Source organism: Nyctibius grandis, chromosome 31 (genome assembly GCF_013368605.1).
Source record: "Nyctibius grandis isolate bNycGra1 chromosome 31, bNycGra1.pri, whole genome shotgun sequence".
NCBI lineage: Eukaryota > Metazoa > Chordata > Aves > Nyctibiiformes > Nyctibiidae > Nyctibius > Nyctibius grandis.
In genome coordinates this window covers 1,354,489-1,372,672 of record NC_090688.1, presented here as the reverse complement: position 1 = coordinate 1,372,672, position 18,184 = coordinate 1,354,489, and the positions used below count along the sequence as shown (strand labels likewise).

Genomic DNA, 18,184 nt, shown 5'->3' with positions numbered 1-18,184 from the left:
GTTGGCTCTTGCCAGCCTTTTCCTGAGGTTTTTGCTTCTGGGTAGATCCACGTCAGGTCTGGAGCACGCGAGTGGCGGCACGTTTTAGTGCTGGGACACACCCGGGCTGTAAGTGCGGTGCTGGGGTGCGTGGTGAGGCCGGGTTTCACTGTTGAGGTTTTGGCTGAGAACGAGACATCACTCTTGGTGGGGGGGAAGGTGTGAGAAGTTACAACCACCCCTTGCCTTGTGTTCATATGAGGGTCACAAGCCCCTGGGGAGGTGAAGCAGCTCCCATGGATCACAGAATCCCAGCCTGGTTGGGGTTGGAAGGCACCTCTGGAGATCATCCAGCCCAACCCCTGCCAAAGCAGGGGCACCCAGAGCACGTTGCACAGGGTCACGTCCAGGCGGGTTTGAATATCTCCAGAGAAGGAGACTCCCCACCCTCCCTGGGCAGCCTGTCCCAGGGCTCTGGCACCCTCACAGGAAAGGAGTTTTTCCTCATTTTCAGATGGAACTTCCCATGTCTCAGTTTGTGCCCGTTGCCCCTTGTCCTGTCACTGGGCACCACTGGGAAGAGTCTGGCCCCATCCCCTTGACACCCGCCCCTGAGGTATTTGTGAGCATTGATAAGATCCCCCCTCAGTCTGCTCTTCTCCAGCTGAACAGCCCCAGCTCCCTCAGCCTCTCCTCAGAGCAGAGATGCTCCAGCCCTCTGACCATCTCCGTACCCCTCCGCTGGACTCTCTCCAGTAGCTCCTTGTCTTTCTTGAACTGGGGGGCCCAGAACCGCACACAGATACTCCAGGTGTAGTGTAGGTGGGGGATGCAACGGGAAAGCCCACACGGCAAAAGGGCAGCCGCCTGCTTCTCCACCACTTACGTTTCCCCTTTTATTTCCTTCTTCTTCATCAGAGTAAATATTAATCCAGTCTAGTTTGCTGTGGATGGTTCATTATGGGCGTGGATGTGTCACGCACCCGCGCTGGCTCAGGTGCACCCGCATTTGCGGGGCTGGAGCGGGACCCCGCGGTGCTTGTGACCTTGGCGGGGGGTTTGGGCCCAGGCCCAGGACCCGGGTGGGACCTCACCCCAGCATCTATTGTGGGCCTAGGCCTGAGCCTAAACCCCCCGTGTCCATTTTGGGGGAAGCCGGGCTGCCTTTGGCATCTGAATTTATGGGGGGGGGGCGGAATATCCTGGTCACGCGTGGCCGCCGTGCGTGGGGCTCGTCCCGCTCCGCCCCTCGGGCAGCCGTGAGGTGGAAGCGGCCTCAGGGCAGGGCCGCGCCGTTCCCTTGGCAACGAGAGGGGGGGGGTGGCGAGAGCGTCACTTCCGGGAGAGGAGAGGGTGGGGCCAGGCGGGCGTTGTGCAGCGCCGCCCCCGCCTCGGAGGTCCCGCAGCGGCCGCTCCGTCTCTCCGGTAGCCCCGAGTGCGGAGCGGGGGGGGGGGCGGGCCCCGGTCGGGCCGCGGCGGAACATGGCCAGGTACGAGTGGGGGGGGGACGTGGGTCTCTGCCTCGGCTGGGGGGGTCACGAGTGGGGGCTGGGGGTGTGGGCGGGGGGGGACGGGTCCTGCGGCGGGGGTGGGGGGGTCTCACACCGGTCAGTGTGTGGGGAGGCCCACAGCGGTCAGTGCGGGGGGGGCCACGCAGGGCAGTGGGGGGTGTGTGGGGCCCACAGTGATCGTGGGGGGGTCCCACAGTCCCACATCGGTCAGTGGGGGAGTGAGGCCCGCAGCAGCCGGGGGGGGGGCCCACGCTGGCCAGTGTGTGTGTGGGGTGGGGGGGGTCCCATGGCTGACAGTGGGGGGGGGGGGAGGCCCACGCTGGTCAGCGGGGGTGGGGGGGCACCCACTGGTCAGTGGAGGGGGGTCCCACACGGTTAGTGTGTGCGGGGGGGGTTCCACAGCAGTCAGTGGGGGGAGGGAGGCTCACAGCAGTCGGGGGGGGCCCCCCAGCCAGTGGAGGAGGGAGCACCCACATGGATCAGTGTGTGTGGGGTGGGGGGGCCTGCGCCTGTCTCGGGGGGGGGGAGGCCCCTGCTGGTCAGTGCTGGGGGGGGGGGAACCACTGGTCAGTGGGGAGGGTCCTACATGGGTCAGTGTGTGTGTGGGAGGGGGTCCCACAGCAGTCGGGGGGGGGGGTGGGCACCCACATGGATCAGTGTGTGTGGGGTGGGGGGTCCCATGGCTGTCAGGGGAGGTGGGAGGCCCACGCTGGTCAGGGTGGGGGGGCACCCACCAGTCATTGGGGGGGGGGGGGTCCCACACGGGTCAGTGTGTCTGTGTCCCACTCAGGTGAGTGAGTGGGTGCAGCGGGGATCCCCCCACCCTGGCTGGGGGGGGGGTCAGTGCGTGGCGTGGATCCGGCCCCCACGCCGGTGTGGGGTCAGGGCGGGGGGGGTGGTGTGGATCCAGCCCCTGTGCTGGCGGTGGGGCGAGGGCTGCCTGCCCACAGGGGTGCGTGTCCCCGGCCGGTGCCGGGGTTCGGCCCAGGGCGAGCGTGACACACGGCGCGAGCGTGACACACGGAACATGACACACGGCGCGAGCCGCCGGCAGCTGCGTGCCTCTGCCCACGCGGCCCCACGCCCCGACGTGCCCGTGCGGGTGTGCAGCCGCCGGACACCCTCGCCCGCCGCGGGTGCGCGTGCTCCCGCCGGCACGCGGGTGCCAAACCCGGCGCTGCCGTGTGCTGGGTGCGATGCCGGCCCCGGCACCGCTGTGGCTGGCCACCAGCCCGAGGGGGACCCAGATTCAGCCCAGGCCTGCAGCGGGGCCGGGGCACAGGGCACCCCTTCCCTCCCAATATTTCGGCATATTTGGGTGCCGGGTGGGCGGGCGGCCTCCCCCCTTCCACCCTTTCCTCCCCTTTCCCAGCCCTTCGGGAGCAGATGGAGCGGATTCCTCGGGGTGTGGGCTGGTTTGACATTCCTCAGCGCGAGCCTGTGCCCAAACTTGCAGAAAATAGTTGCTTTTTTTTTTTTTTCCCCCCTTTCTCCCCCTCTCCCCTTTTTTCTCCAGCAGCTCGGTGCTCCCACCCCCCCATACAGCCAGGCCTGTGCCGGTGTCTGGGGTGGGGGGGTGTCCTGGGGGGTCTGTGTCCTTTGTAGCACCAACCGTGCGGCCGTTGTGGAGCGTGTGTGTGTGTGTCCGCGTGCGATCCCGCGCCCGCCGTCCTCGCCTCCGCGGCGTGGGCCTGCGCGGGGGCTGCGGCGCGTGGTGAGGGGCTGCGTGGGCTGGGAAGTGTGGAAGGAAGCTTGGTTTTGGGGGGGGCGCGTGGGTTCGGTGCGAGCACGGGGGCTGTGAGCGGTGGGGGGGGGGGATGGTGTGCCCCTCGGTGTGGGGGGGTGCTGGGGAGGTGTGTGTTTGTCCCCAGCCGCGGGTGCTGCCTGTCTGGGGTGCAGAGCCCTCACTGCTGCCTGCCCTGCCCGCAGGTCACCGCTGCTGCCCGCAGACGGACGGATGGCGGCCGCCCCAGCCCCGACCAGCGCCCCGGCCCGCGGTGGGCTGCCGGCGGCGGCCGTGCCAAGGGCCGGCTGAGGACGGGGCCTCTCCGGGCCGTCGTTGTTCCCGGCCTCTGTCTGATTTGGATCCTCCCTTGCTCCGGGCACGGCTGCCTTTCGCCTCGCCGCTGTCATGAACGGGCTGTCCATCAGCCAACTCTGCTGCCTCTTCTGCTGCCCTCCCTGCCCCAGCCGCATTGCCGCCAAACTGGCCTTCCTACCCCCGGAGCCCACCTACGCCGTGGTCCCCGAGCCGGAGCCCGTGGGCAGCACCAGCACCGGCTCCCTGCGCGGCGGTGCCGCGGGGCGCTGGAAGCTGCACTTGAAGGACCGGGCGGATTTCCAGTATTCCCAGCGGGAGCTGGACAACATCGAGGTCTTCGTCACCAAAAGCAGCCGAGGGAACCGCGTCGGCTGCATGTACGTCCGCTGTGTGCCGGGTGCCAGGTGAGTCGCCCATGGACGTGCCAACGCGGCGCTGCTGCTGGCGGTTTGACCCTGGCCTGCTCAGCGTCGGGCTGGTGAAGCGCTGGGGGCCATGGGGCCGTCCTGCCTCTTCCTCTCCCTCAGCTGAGTGCCACCTCCTTGCCCTGGCTTGACCCGGCATCTTGCCGAAGGAGCTGGCCCTGCCGCGGGGGGTTTGGAGGCGTCCTGCGGCGCGGGTGAGCTCAGCTCCCGGGACCGGTCTGGCTTGTGGCTGCAGCTGGGAATGAGGTTAAACAGGGAGCGGAGACAAAGCCGGAGGCTGTCGGGCCGTAGGGATTCCCTCGGCCGCCCCGCAGATCCCCTCTGATGTCATGCTGGTGATGTGACGTTCCGGCTGTGAACCCAGCGTCTGCGCGAGGCTCTCGGGGAGCAGCGGGGGGGTCCATGCTGGCCGCTCGCCCTCCGTCCCCATCCCCACGTGGATGGGCAAGAGCCTGTGCCGGGCAGGAGATGCCTGCAGTGAACCGGGTCTGCACGTTTGGTCTAATTCACGGGTGTGTTTGATTCCTCAAGAGCGATGGGAGTGAAAGCCCGGAGGGGTTTAGGCACAACGTGCTACTGGTCACTCCCATGGGTCCGTAAACTGGGAAGCTGGAGAGGGGCTGTGGGATGGAGACCCCCTCCCGGGATGGCATGGGCACCGGAGGGGATGCGGCAGCTGCTCCCCGAGCCGGTGGCACAGCTTGGGGGTTCAGGTGCAGAGGGAGGCCAGGTCCCAAAGCCTGCAGCACCCCAGCTGACCCCCCCACCAGCATCCTCCCGGGAGCCACCTGCCCTCCGAGGAGCGGCGTCCGCAGGGACCTCTGCGCGGGGGAAGGCAGCCCAGGCCTGCCCTCGGCTTGCCAAGGGCTTCGAGTGGGCTTGGGGCGAGGGGAGATGGCTCTGGCAGGGGTTGGAGAGCTGCGTTACAGACCTGACAGGCTGCCTGGGAGGGACGTCCGCTCCGTCCCTGCGTGCGTCGCAGGTCCCCGAGGAGAGGAAGCCGTCGGTGAGATTGCGGTGCCGGCGCATCCGCCCTGCCGCGGCGAGGCTCGGCGCCAGCCCCGCTCCCAGCCGGCCCGCGAGAGCGGCCCTGTGTGCCCAGGCTGTGGGGCTGGAGGGAAGGGCCCAGGCTGAGGGGGGATCTGGCCATCCCAAACCTCCCCGGGCATCAGGTCTCACTTGCCGTCTGTCATCCCCCCAGCTTGTCTGTCCTTCCTGCAGCTCGTCCTGCCGCCACCTTCCTGCTTTCTGGGGCTTTCTGGGCCATCCAGGCTGGGACATGGAGGCTCGACCTGGCCGCAGGCCTCTTAGACCAACCATGGGGGCTCAGCAGGGAGCGGGTCCTGCGCCCTCCCTCTGGCAGAAGAGCACCAGGCCTCCATCGATGCGCTATTAGTGTGAATTTTTATGATTAACATTGTTTTTTCCTCCCTTATGGTGGAAATTTCTTGTGCCTTGGCACTCCCACAATTCACTTCTCTCCCAGCGGCTGGTGTCTTGCCAGACTCAGGGGAGAAAAAAACCTCCGCTGTCAGAATTCTTATTGAAATCCCCGTTGGGCAAACGGCCCCAAATCCTGAGCTTTTTTTACCAAAAATAGACTCAAAAACTTGAACAGAATCATCCTGCCTTCGGGCTGCCCATTTCTGCTGGGAGCGAGCCCCTGGCCCTGGGGCACGAGGAGGGTCTGGGTGTCTCTGGGGTTGGACCAGGGGTGTCACAAGCACCTTCTCTGGTGGCCACATGGGCAGAGTCCCCGATGAACCCGCCGTGCCCGTCTCTCCCCGGTGCTGCAGGTACACGGTGCTCTTCTCGCACGGCAACGCCGTGGACCTGGGGCAGATGAGCAGCTTCTACATCGGGTTGGGCACCCGCATCAACTGCAACATCTTCTCTTACGACTACTCGGGCTACGGCGTGAGCACGGGCAAACCCTCGGAGAGGAACCTCTACTCCGACATTGACGCTGCGTGGCAGGCGCTGCGGACGCGGTGAGCGGGGCGCCGGGCAGGGGGAGGGAGGATGTCCTGGAAAACCCTGCTGGGTCTGGAAAACAGGAAATCTCCCGGAGAGGGAACCCAGGCTGCTCCTAACGGGAAGGGGTGGCCGGAAAGCAGCTGCAGGGGGAGCAGGACCTGGAGGGGCAGGGGTGCTGGGGGGCTCTGACCTTGCTTTGGGGTGCTGGCACGAGCTGTGCTCCCCGTCTTGCTGTTCCCAGGCTGTCCCCTGGCTGTGCTCAGCCCCGGTTCCCCAGCCAGGCTCAAGGTGCAGCCCCGTGACGGGCTCTGCCTGCTCCGCCTGGCTCGCAGTGTGCCCCAGGAACGGGGGGCTGCCCTGTGGGGCTGCGACCCGGGGTCCACAAACCCCTCTGTAACCCTGCTCCTGGCAGGGGTGAGCCTTGACACCCCCCCACAACTCATCCAGCAGCTCAGCCCTGGCTGCTGCCTGGTGCTGCCGGGGGTGCAGGGCAGCTGCTTTGGGCCCAGCTGCGAAGAGCTGGGGGTGGGCAGAGGGGGGACAGAGCCCCGTTTCCCCCGCACCCCACCCCAGGAAGCCTTGCAGGGTGCTGTGGTCAGAGCAGGGTGACCCTCTGGACTGTATCTCCTATCTCCTGACTCTGGGTGCTTGGGTGCTGACCTGCCCTCTCCTCTCCCAGGTATGGGATCAGCCCGGAGAACATCATTTTGTACGGACAGAGCATCGGCACGGTGCCCACGGTCGATCTCGCCTCCCGTTACGAGTGCGCTGCTATCGTGCTCCACTCCCCGCTCACCTCCGGCATGAGAGTCGCCTTCCCCGAGACCAAGAAGACCTACTGGTTCGATGCCTTCCCCAAGTGAGTGGCCTGAGGAGAAGGGACACAGGGGACAGCTGTGGGGGGGCAGTGCCAGCCCAGCTCTGTCCTGGACACCCACCCTGGCCATGAAGGAGGGTTATGGTGAAAACCATGGACCCATTTCCCACGATAGGCTGAAACGTGCCCGTCGGGATCCTCCTGCTTGTGTTTGGTCCCCTGCAGGGGATCGTACCCCTCCCTGGGGACACCGTGTCCTCTCCTCACTGTGCCACGTGTGCACCCCACGTCCCCTGGGAGCATCACATTCTGTCGCAGTGTCTTTGCCTGTCAGCTTTGGGGCTGTCACCACTGGCCCCTTGTCAGGTTTCCCAAGCTCTGGGGGTCCCTGGGACCCCTCTCTCCCCCGAGGGTAATTTCTTGGGCTTTCCCCACCCCCTGCAGAGGGCAGGGGCAGCGGCAGCGCTGAGGTGGGACGAGCTCTTGTTTCGCCTCTCCCTTGCAGCCAGGCCAGCGGGACCCGAGGGACAGTCCCCGAGCCGGAAGCCGTGGCTGGGAGCCACCAGCCCACGCTCAGCGTCCCGATGGCCTCGCTTGGCCTTTGGGGCCGGGCTGAGAACAGCCCTGCTTCCCCTCCTCAGGGCTCGGCACGGCTGATCCCGACGCGGGGAGGGCCTGGGCTCCCGCTGTCCTGGCCCTGCCTAGGTCCCACGGGACTGTTGTCACTGCTGTCTGGTCCTCATCTGTCACGCTGGGAGAGATCTTGTCCTGGAGCTCATCCTTGGCAGAAGCTCCGTGTCCCCATGCTCTGCTGTGATCAAAGAGTGTTTCCTGGTCCCTGTCCCCAAGGGGATGTGTTTTGGGGGGCAGGAGGAATGGGGGGTGCCTTGATCCCTGTCCTTACCCCCCCTCTCTCATCTCTTCCCCACCCACCTTCTTGACAGCATTGAGAAGATCTCCAAAATCACCTCTCCCGTCCTCATCATCCACGGCACGGAGGACGAAGTCATCGACTTCTCCCACGGCCTGGCGCTCTTCGAACGCTGCCCCAAGGCTGTGGAGCCGCTGTGGGTGGACGGGGCCGGACACAATGACATTGAACTCTACAGCCAGTACCTCGAGCGCCTTCGGAAATTCATCTCCCAGGAGCTGGCCAGCCAACGCAACTAGCTGTGGGACAGGGGGTTTCTGCCTGTTTCTCCAGTTCTCCCAGTGCCCTTCTCCAGTCCCTGCTGCTGGAGGTGCAATGAGTTTGTACAGCCTCGGCCTCAGGAGCGGGCGGGAAGCCCTGGAGCGGACGGTGCTTTTCCTCTTGGACACGAGCGCAACTCTCCTCCCTCCCGGTGTCAGCCCTGGCGCTGCTGGCACCACTGGCCGGGCTGGCAAGAGATGGCAGCTCCCTCCTTCCCCCTTCCCCAGAAAGATGAGAGCCCGCTCTCACGATGGCGAATCCTCAGCTTAGGACATGTCCTTGTCCCCTCTCCTAAAACAACAAACTCCCAAGTTCCTCCTGGCCTCTCTGCTGCTCTGACTATAGCAATAAGGCGAGTTGGAGAGGGGCTGGGGGCCCGGCCCCCTCCCTGGCATCGCTGCGGGGTGGGATGGAGGAGGTGGCAGGTTCCTGCTCTCAACGGGAGCTTGCCTGGGATCGGAGCTGGTGGCCACGGGGTGCCTGGTGTTCGCCCCGCAGCCAGGGCAGAGCCGTGTCCCCAAGGGGAGTTCAGGGACGCATGGAGGAGGTGCCCCCCTGCCCCTCACCGCCTCCAGTCTGGCCCTGCTCTGCCTTCTCAACGCACGCCCCGCGTTCAGGTCACCCCTGGAAAAGCTCCTCCGTGCCGCTCGCTCGTGATGCGCTCGGGCAGCGGGGCGAGGAAACCGGGCACTGAATAAAGAGCAGAGGTTTAACGTTTCACCCGTGTGCGCCCTTTCCCGGGGTACGGCTGGAGCTGCCTCCCTGTCACCCAGCTGGGGGTACCAGCCCCAGCCCCTTGGCCGATGCCTCGGGTGAATTGCACTTGGCTGGATCCCGCACGCTTGTCACCCTCCTCCGGGTGCTGGGCAGCCCCAGGGTGGCAGCAGGTGGAGAAGGAGCCGTTGTCCCCCCGAGAGGGGCTGCAAAGGTCTGTCTCTTTGAGTCGGGCCATGGGCACAGCGGGGGCCCGTTCCCTTGCCAGCCCCTGTCCTGTCTCATTAGGGGATCCCTCTGGCAGCACGGTGGGGGCAGAGGGGGAGGATGGCCACAACCTCCCCGGAGCGGTGGCACGAGGGGCTCATGTGTGTCCCAGGGGAAGGGGGACATCCCCATGGCCAGCATCATGAGGGACCATGTGTTTTCCTGCCCCTGGGGCACCCCTTGCCCCAACCCAAACAGCAAAGCCCCACTCTCCCCCTTCCCGTGCCCACGGGGACCCTCGCAGGGCTCCCAGGCGCTGGTTCCCCTGTCCTTGTCACCCTCACGTCCCCTCCTCCCCGGTGTGAGGCCGTGGGGCCTGGCTGGCTCATGTGAGGAGCGATAAGCTCCTTAGGCGGCTCTCGGAGGGGCTCAGGGGCCTCCTGGCGGGGCCTCGCTGCGGCCCCACGCCTGGAGCGCTCAAATGCACCTATTGTTTGGGGCTGGGAGCCATGGCGGGGCCGAGGCGGGGGGCACGGGACCCCCCTCTGCCCCACACATCCCTCGCCTCCCCCCGGGGACCAAGGCAGGGTCCTCCCATGGAGGGGGGGACCCTTCCTTGACGCTGGGGCTCTGCAGGAGCTAGAAGAGGATTTGGGTGTTGGGGCTCTGGGGGGTCTCCCCCATTTTGGGGGGTGGGTTTGGGGAGCTGGGATGTCTTGGCTTCTCCCCCAGCCCTCCCTCCCCTTCCCCAGCTCGCCGCATCCAGCTGCTGGGTGGTTTTAGAGCCTTAAGCTCACGCGTGTGCTGGAAGCCAAAGCCACCGCGGTCACCCAGCCAGGCTCCCCTCTGGCCCCGGCCCCGATTAGCAGGGCTGGAGCAGCCCACGGCACCCTAATCCCGACACAGAGACGTTTTGTTTGCACCAAGGGTATTTTTATCCTCTTACAGCCTGTTTCCTGTTGAGCTGCGGATGCTTTAGAGCGGCTCGGCGTCGCCGGCGGGATGTCTTGGGGCCGGTGGTTGGGTTCAGGGGGGTGTCGGGGTGGCTTCAGTTTGTCTTGGTTTAAAAAAAAAAACCTACAAGGCAAAAGGACAGAAAAGTTCAGCTTGATCCCCAAAATTTAGACCCAGCTCAGGTCTGTGGGGTCCCGGTGAGCTGGGCATGTCCGGCTGCTGCCCCCGTGACGGGGAGCCGTGGCCCGGGAAGGGCTGTGATCCGTCACCGTCGGGGATCGGAGCTTTTTGGGTCTGGATCCTTCCCTGCCCCTGGCCCGAGAGGGCTCAGCCTCCGGCCTCGCCGGGCACGAGCAGGAGTGAGGAGGGAGAAGCACTAACCCTTATGTGAGCTGTGGGGTCCCCAAAATGCATGAGCCAGACCTGCCCTGGGGGTGCTGGGCGCAGCATCCCCCGCAGCGGGGCCAAACTGGGCCATGAGCCACCAGGATGTCCCCACCGCTGGTGCCAAACTGGGCCATGCGCCACCAGGATGTCCCCACTGCTGGTGCCATGGTGGGTTGGGAGCGCCAGGAGGGGACGGGGAAGGAAAGGGGCTGGGCTGGGGCTGGACCTGGATGGGGTTTGGTGCCCGGAGGGGGACTCTGCCGGCACCACGGTCTCAGCAGGGCATGGAGGAGGGGAAAGACAGAGTCAGGCCTCCGAGTGTCCCCAAAGTCCCGCCCAGCAGCCACACAGAGGGGACAGGGCAGGTGTGTCCCCCCCTGGATCGTTTTGAAGTCCCCAGCCAGAAGAGCAGGGGCACAGGCGGCTCCTGCTCCCGTTGCTGCAGGCACGTGGGCTGGGCTGGGGGGTGTCTGCGTGTGCATGTGTGTGTGCACGTGTGTGTGCACGCGTGTGGCTGCGTGTGATGGCTGCGAAAGGGGACGACTGGATGTTCAGGGATCCCGCGGGGCCAAGGAGAGGACACCGGCTGCGAGGAGCCCTCGGCAGAGGTGCGATGCCGTTGCGGACGGGGCTGCGGCCGAGGCCGGGCACGGGGGACGTCAGGCTCAGCAGGTGACCGGCCAAGAGGGGTTTAAGTCTCTTTTGGGGCATAAATGAGGCTTTTGATGGCCGGGGCCTGCGTGCCACAGTCATGAGACCCCGCTGAGAGGCCGAGCTCAGTCATGGGATCCAGGAAACTGAATTAAAGCGTCTTAAGGAGCTTTTTTCCGAGCTCTGCTCTGTTTTTTTCACGTGCTTGTCATATGAACGAAGATGGTATAAAAGGGCAGAGGGGAAGGATCCCGTCTGTGGTCGGGCTGGGGAGAGGGGAGGGTGCCGGAGGAGGGATGCCAGGGTGAGGGGCTCTGCACGGCGCTGGCTAAGATGGAGGGAAGGGGAGAGGAAAAGACGAGGAGAGGATGCGCTGGCAGCAGCCCCTGGCTCTGCCCCGCCAGGTGAGTGGGGCAGCGACCTGGGGCCGGCGGGGGACAGCTGGGGACAGGGCTGGCGGCAGGGGTGGGGGAGCAGAGCCCGTCTGCCCCCGCTCCCCAGGCAGCACGGATGCCCGATGCCCAGACACCCGTCACGGGGAGGAGGGAGTGACGGCTGGGAGGGGGATGGGGGTGGCGGGTCCCCAGCGGTCCCCGGGGTCCCCCGGTGCCGGGTTGGGGCCTGGGAAGGGTGCCCGGGCCTGGCCTCTGCGGGTGGGCAACGGCGGGATGGACCCACCCGGCTCTGCGCTGTGCACATACGTGTGCACACCCCCACGCGCGTGGTCACGCACACATGTGTGTGCACAGAGATGCGTGTGCCCGCAGACACGCACGCACGCGCTCACACTCACACACCCGAGCACACAGCAACGCGCACACGCAGGGCTCGCACGCTCCTTCACACCCACACGCGTGTGCACACACCTGCACGCGTGTGAGTGCGCACGCACACCCATGTACCCCCACGCGCCCTTTTGGTGCTGCATCACCCCCTCCAGTTTGCACCCGCAAACCCACACGTTCACCTACAACCCCCCCGCAAAGGCCAGCGCTGCCCGAGCGTGCGGCCCCGCTCACACCCGCCGCGTCCCAAACTGTCCCCAGGGAGGGGACAAGCAGCACCGAGGCTGGTGAGTTGCACTGGGGAGATCCGTGGGCTGGTTTTTCACCTCCTGCAGATCCCCCAGCTCCCCCGGGCTTCTGCCCCCTTCCCTCCCCTCCTGCCTCCCATCTCTCCTCCGTCTGCAGGAGCGCTCGACCGGAGGAGTGCGGGGACACGGCTGGAGGAGTGCGGGGACACGGCTGGAGGAGTGCGGGGACACGGTCCCCTGCCCCCTGTGAGCTTCCCTTTGTCATCCTATGCCTGAGCCATGTCTGGAGGCTGGGACGCTGAAGGGAGGCCCACGGGCTGCCACAGCCCCGCGGTGACGACGCCTGGATGGCACATGCGGGACCACGCACCCAGGGACTGAGTCCTGACGGGGGACAGGGGGGAGATGGGAGCAACCTTGGGGGGTTGAAGCATCCCCTTGGGGGGCCAGGAGCACCCTGGGGGGCTGGAGCATCCTCTTTGGGGGTTGGAACATCCCCTTGGGAGGCCAGGAGCGCCCTCGGGGACTGGGAGCACTCTTGGGGGGCTGGAGCATCCTCCCTGGGGTTGGCCGATACCCCGGGGGTTGGGGCAGCGTGGGATGCCCTTGCCCCAGGCTGTGGGTGGGGTTCTGGGGTGTCACGGAGCACCCCTGGCTATGGGGGGGCTGGGGGTGAGCGGGTGCTGCAGCAGGGCTGGGGAGGGGCTGCCATGGGGGACGTGGACCATGGTGGGATGTGTGTGGGGTGGTGCCAGGATGGGGGACCGGGAGGGGTGTCCCCCTGCGCACCGAACAGCTCAACCCTGTGATGACGACCCTTCGAGAGGAGGTTTTAGCCACGTTGGGGAAGCCCCTGTGCTCCCACCGCCCCGATTCTGCCTTCACAAACTCCTGGCTGGTGCCTCGTGCCGGGGCCATGCCGGGACAACGGGAAGGTTCCGGTGTGGATGCAGAGAAAAGCTGAACCCTCACCGTGGGGAGTGGAAATGTGCCCCGGGAGGTGGATTTTTACAGTGATGCAAAAAACCTTTTTTTTGGCTCTTTCCCCCCCAAAATCTCAACCCAGTTCACCCGGCCGTGGGCTTATCCTGGGGTGGGGATCGGCTGCGGAGAGGCAGAGACTCCCTCCCCGCAGGAGCTGCTTTGCCTGTGGCTGGGCCTGGGCTGGTGGGTGGGAATAAGGTTTTGGGGACACCCCCAAGCCCCAGCCACCCCCGGGCTGGAGCTGGCAGACCCGAGGTGCTGTCACAACCCTGCCATGTGCCTGGAACCTGTCCCCAGGTTGGGGTGGGGGAAGATGAGGTGGGTCTTGGGGAGCCATCAGTCGATCTGAGAGGCTGCGGTGGGGGGTTTAGGTCCTTGGCAGGGTTGGAGGGACTTGTTTGGGGTGCTGAGCTGGGGGACAGGGGCTTGGATCCACCAGGATGGGTGAATTTGGGGGTCTCTGTACTCAGAGAGGCTGCCTCGGTGTGCACAGAGACCCTCGGGACCTTTTCCAGTGCTGCTAACTGGGAACTGAGTGGGCATCCCAGTTAACCGAGCTGCCCCTTCCCATGTGGGGAAGCAGAAGCGGAGCCAAGTGAGGCCTGATTAGATTTGGGGCATTTTTTGCCCTGTGAGGTCCTCCAGGAGTGGACAGAAATGAATGCTTTATTTTATATGGTTTTATTTTATTTTGCCAGCTTGTGAGTTGAGTAAGCACAGGGCAAGAAGCGTAAGGAAGGGGAAGAACGTTACTCAGCGTGTGTCTACGTGCGTGGTCTTCCTACAGAGTCCTCACTATTACAGCTGAAGTTATATTTAATAGATTTATCTATATCATAAAAATAAAAATGCTTTCTTTTTTGGGGGGGGGAAAGAACAGCTCGCTTTTCTAGCACTCGTGGGAGGCAGGAGTGTGGGTGGGGATGCTCAGCACGAGCCCTCCCTGGACACCTTGTGAAGCACCTTGCGTGTTTCTGCCGGAGCTAAGGCTGTCGATCTCCTGGTGTTTCCTGCTTTTTAAAAGCTTTTTATCCATTATTCAAGTTTCCCGGGGCTGGCAGGTTCTTGCCCCAAAACCTCAGCAGTGCTGGGGCGTCGGTCTCCTGCTCGCTCCCCCCTGCACGTTGGCCAGGTGCGGTGGTGGGTTCCACTCCCGACGTCCTCAGCCCCTGGACTCGCTCTGCTGGGGCGCAGTGGGGGAGCGATGGGGCGGGAGGAGGCAGCATCGTTGCCTTGTTGCGGTGCTGTATTTGAAAATAAAGTTGGGTTTGGTTTTTTTTAAAGCCTGCTACGAAACGTGACTTCTGTGATCTTTCCCTTGGCCTTCCTTGGGGCCAAGGACGACTCCTCCTTGTGCACCTTTCTTTACATCATCTCGCTGGCTCCCTGCACTGCCCCAGCGCTTTCCACCCTCTCTCCCATCTCTCCTTTCACAAGCGATGAGGCTTTCCTGGATCATCCCTTCTCTCTGGGCTGGGGCTTCTGGCTCCAGGTAATGGGATTTCTCCTTGAAGGGCTTGGTTGCTCACTGTTGTCCCAAAACGGCCTCATCTGCTGAAGGCAGAGTCACTCCTCTGAAAACTCAAGGTAGGGGCAGCGCCAGGTGATTCCCAGGAGCTGTGGACACCTCTCGCTTGCTTGAACCCCCCCAGGGCCGACTCTTGAGTCCTTGCTCCGGCGCCGACTTGGCACAGACAAATTGCTGTTACCGAGCGCCTCAGTTTCCCCACTGGTAAATACAGGTGTGACGATTGCCTGGGGAAAGGAGGGAGGGCCGGGCCTTCGTCGCGGGGGTCAGCACAGAGCTAGTTCACTCCTCTGCATGGCCTCAGGGGAATTATTTGTGCCTCGGATCCTTCTACCAAAACCTGGCTGGTGTTTTGCTTTCCAGAAGGCCGAGGCAGTGCTGAGGTGCTGAGCCATGCTGAGGCACTGAGCCATGCTGAGGCGCTGAGCCATGCTGAGGGCCATGGGCCGTGCTGGGGGCCGTGGGCCACAGCGCAAGGAGCCCAGGGCCATCCCTCTGGCAGCAGCAGGAGGGATCCAGCGGTGTTCGGGTGGAGCAGAGGTGGCCCAGCCCAGTGTGAGGCAGCAGGACGGGGCGGCCATAGCACCAGGGCCTGCACCCTCCTTCCCCAGCGCCTTCCCCTCGCTCTGCGGCCGTTTTGAGGGCAGCGGGTCCAGCGCCAGGCCCCAAACCAGATGAACTTGGAGATACTCTCAATGGCATCTCCTACAAACCGGTCACACACCAGTTGTGGCTTCGGGAAGGCCACGGGCGACCGACCTCCAGCCCCGGGGGTTTGTCCCCCTGCGGCCGCGGGGGCCCGGGACCACCCCAGGTCCCTTCCTGAGGGGGAGACCCGCGTCGGGCTCCTCCCGCTGGCACCCCGGTGCCCTCAGGCCTGCAGCCGCCGGCCAAGAGCCAGGCAGGCCCCGGCACCCCGCGGGGGGCGGCTGAGGGCAGCGGGGCCGGGCCCGCCGCAGCGCCAGCGCCTCCCGCCGGCCGCCATTTTCCCCACGTTCCCGCCGTTTCCCCTTGGCCCCGCCCACTGCCCTCAGCCCCGCCCCGCGCTCCGCTCAGGCGCGCCGCGGGCAGCCCTGTGCGGGCACCGGCGTCGCGGGGGCCTCGCGGCCGGGCCTGGCGGTTCCAAGATGGCGGCGGGGCTGGTGCCGGCGGTGTGAGGGGGGGGAGCGTCGCCGCCGCCCGCGTCTCCTCTTCCCCTCCCCGGCGCCCCGCGGCCCGGCCCCGCAGCCGGCGGAATGCTGAGATCCACCGGCTACTTCCGCGGCATCGACTGCCCTTTCCTGAGCGCCGGGGGGCCGGGCCGGGGCCCGCCCTGCCGCCGGCCCTACTGCCACTTCCGGCACCCCCCGGTGGCGGCAGCGCGGTGCGGAGCCTCCGGCGGCCCCGGCGCGGGGGTCGCTCTCGGCCACGGCGCAGGTACGGCCCCGGCCCAGCCCGGCTCGCCGGGTCGCGGTACCTCCTTCTCCTTCCCCCGCCTCTCTCCCTCCCCGGGCTGTGGCTGGTCCCGGCCCTGCGCCGCTCTCGCCCCCCGGTCCTGCCCCTCACCACCCCGGTCCTGCCCCCCCAGCAGCAGCGTGTCCTTCCCCTGGCAAGGACAGGCCCGCGCCCTTCGTCCTTCTCACGCCTGCCCGCCCTTCAGGGCCTACATCTGCCTCTGACTCCTCCAAATCCCACTTGCTTCCAGGGCTCAGGTGTTTCCCCCTCAAACCCCTCTCGAGTGGGGTGTCCCCAGGGGGCTCTGTCAGCATCCAGGTGGGACAAATGGGTCCTCCTCGCCCTCGAGCTCTTGTGTCTGCTTGTGCTCAGCCCTGTCCAGGCTCTGGGCCCCTGGTTGTCACCTCTTGTTCCCTCTGAAGGAGGATCTGAAGGGCCTTTTCTGCCCCACTGGGTGAGAGAGAGATGGATGTCTCCTCCTCCTCATCATCAGTCGGATCCCACAGTTGCCGTCCGACACGGGGGTGGTGGGAGCAGCTTTCCAACATGTCCGATTGCCTGAGGACAGCCTGTCTTGTCACAAGGATGGAGGCTGCAGAAGGGCAGCTCCGTTCTGATCCCTTTCTTTGTCCCTCCAGGCACTCTAGCTCACGCGGCGATGAGGTGTCAGGGCAACATTTCAAACCTCCGTGAAGAATTGCTGGTGCCGTCACAACCCTTCAGGAGGTGCATGGGTTTGGGGAGCTGGAGGTGATGTGTTCTCTAGTCCAGTGCTGCGAGGCAGGTCCTGCTGGTGAGGTGTCACGGGGAGGGGGCTGTGGTGAGCTGGGCCCCCTCCCGATGAGGGACTTGAGTCAGGCATGGAGTGCTGCCAGGTTTCTCAAATGAAGCTTGGCTATGAAAAAACTAGTGAGCTATTGTTCTCCTCCGTTCTTTCAGCAACTCTTGTTTTACTTACATTATTTGCTGATCTACTTATTTTATTTGGAGGGAAAAGCTTGCATTCTTCTCCCTAGAAGAATGCTGCTTGCTTTCTTTTTGTTAAAGCTTTGTTATTTCAGTCAGGTGTACTTGCTGGTATGGATGGTCTCTAACAACCTGAAGCAGAAGGTGTCAAAATAAAGCACAACTTGTCATGTTTTTTTATGTGCTTGCTTAACTTTGGCTTATTCACAAGTTTGGAAGGTCATGAATTCTTTATGTCTCCTGGTTACCAGGTCAACTTACCGTGAGTGTGGTTTAGTTTAAAATAAAGGAAACACGTTCAGGGCTGTCACAGGCAGACAGATGCCGTATTAGTATTCTTTCAGTGTTCTTTTGAATTTGAAAAACTCCCTAGAACCCCTTAGGATGGGCCTTTAGATGCTTGTTATTATAATTATCTTTCAGTGTACTATTCCTGTTTGTCTTTAAATATCTGTCAAGTATCAGTTTTGGAACTAGATTTGCTCATTTTGCTCTGCCACCTGAAACAGATACTGATGGACTAAATAAAAAGCTGGTGCTGGTTTTGATTTTCGAAATGGGGACAGGAAGGCTGGTCTTTAGTAAAACCTCTTGGTGCACCTGGAAAGTGTGTGCAGCTTCTAATACCAGTTGAAAAAGCGTTAATGTAAGAGCTGAGTGTGAATGACAAGAAAGAAATTATCCCAATGACTTGTTAGGCCTAGCTTGGATGTCTTAGTGACCCAGGAGGAAAACTTGTGTTTCAGGGAGTGAGAGCAGTTTATTTACTGTATTGTGGCTCCTAGAGAAGCTCTGGCTTTTGAAAAATAAAAGCTATAGCGTGGGTCTAGTTTCCTAGGTGAAGTGTCTGCCATTTGCAAAAGAAGCAAGATCACAAGGCTTAACTTCCAGCCCGCTGCCTCCCACTCCCCCCAGCCGGCTCGGCGTGGGTTCCTGCCCTCTTTCCCAAACCCTTGGCATCTAACGCACGGCACGGCTGTCGTAACCAGGGACCTGTAAATCCTGCCTCAGCTTAGTGTTGGACTGCAGCGGTTTTTTCTGTGTTGATTTGGATTGAGAAGTGGAAAATGAGTGATGAACCTGCTGCAAAACGGTGTCGTTCAGCGGGGGTTGCGTAAGGTGCCTGATTTCTATAGGAGCAGAAGACCCTTTTGTGGTTATTTTGTACGCAGTGCTATGGCTTAGCTTCATCTGAAGGGTTCAGGTTGAAGTGCTCCTGCCTTTTCCTCTGTCTGCCTGAAGCTCGTCTAGTCTGGAAGGACGTATTTAAGATTTACACTAGAGGGTGTAGTAGTTTAGCTAGCAACGAGGCAACCATCTTCTTGAAAGCAGGTTCTCGATCCAGCATAAGTTGCTCCGTGTCAGTGAAACTGTCTGTCTTGTT

At 63.7% G+C, this 18,184-nt stretch overlaps 2 protein-coding genes across 3 annotated transcripts in view; both read left to right on the top strand.

Moving 5' to 3' along the window:
* Positions 1-1,333: 1,333 nt before the first annotated feature.
* On the top strand, positions 1,334-8,660 carry ABHD17A (abhydrolase domain containing 17A, depalmitoylase). Its single transcript, XM_068420543.1, has 5 exons — positions 1,334-1,469; positions 3,420-3,935; positions 5,753-5,947; positions 6,613-6,792; positions 7,695-8,660. The coding sequence occupies exons 2-5, from the start codon at positions 3,622-3,624 to the stop codon at positions 7,918-7,920; spliced, it is 915 nt and encodes a 304-aa protein (XP_068276644.1). The 5' UTR covers positions 1,334-1,469; positions 3,420-3,621; the 3' UTR covers positions 7,921-8,660.
* A 6,860-nt stretch (positions 8,661-15,520) lies between these two features.
* Positions 15,521-18,184, top strand: part of REXO1 (RNA exonuclease 1 homolog) — a 43,979-nt gene continuing 41,315 nt past the window's right edge. For both annotated transcript variants that reach the window (XM_068420667.1, XM_068420666.1), the window contains exon 1: positions 15,521-15,816. In XM_068420667.1, coding sequence (XP_068276768.1) covers positions 15,636-15,816 — 181 coding nt within the window. In that variant the 5' untranslated portion in view covers positions 15,521-15,635. The remainder of the gene's footprint in view (positions 15,817-18,184) is intronic.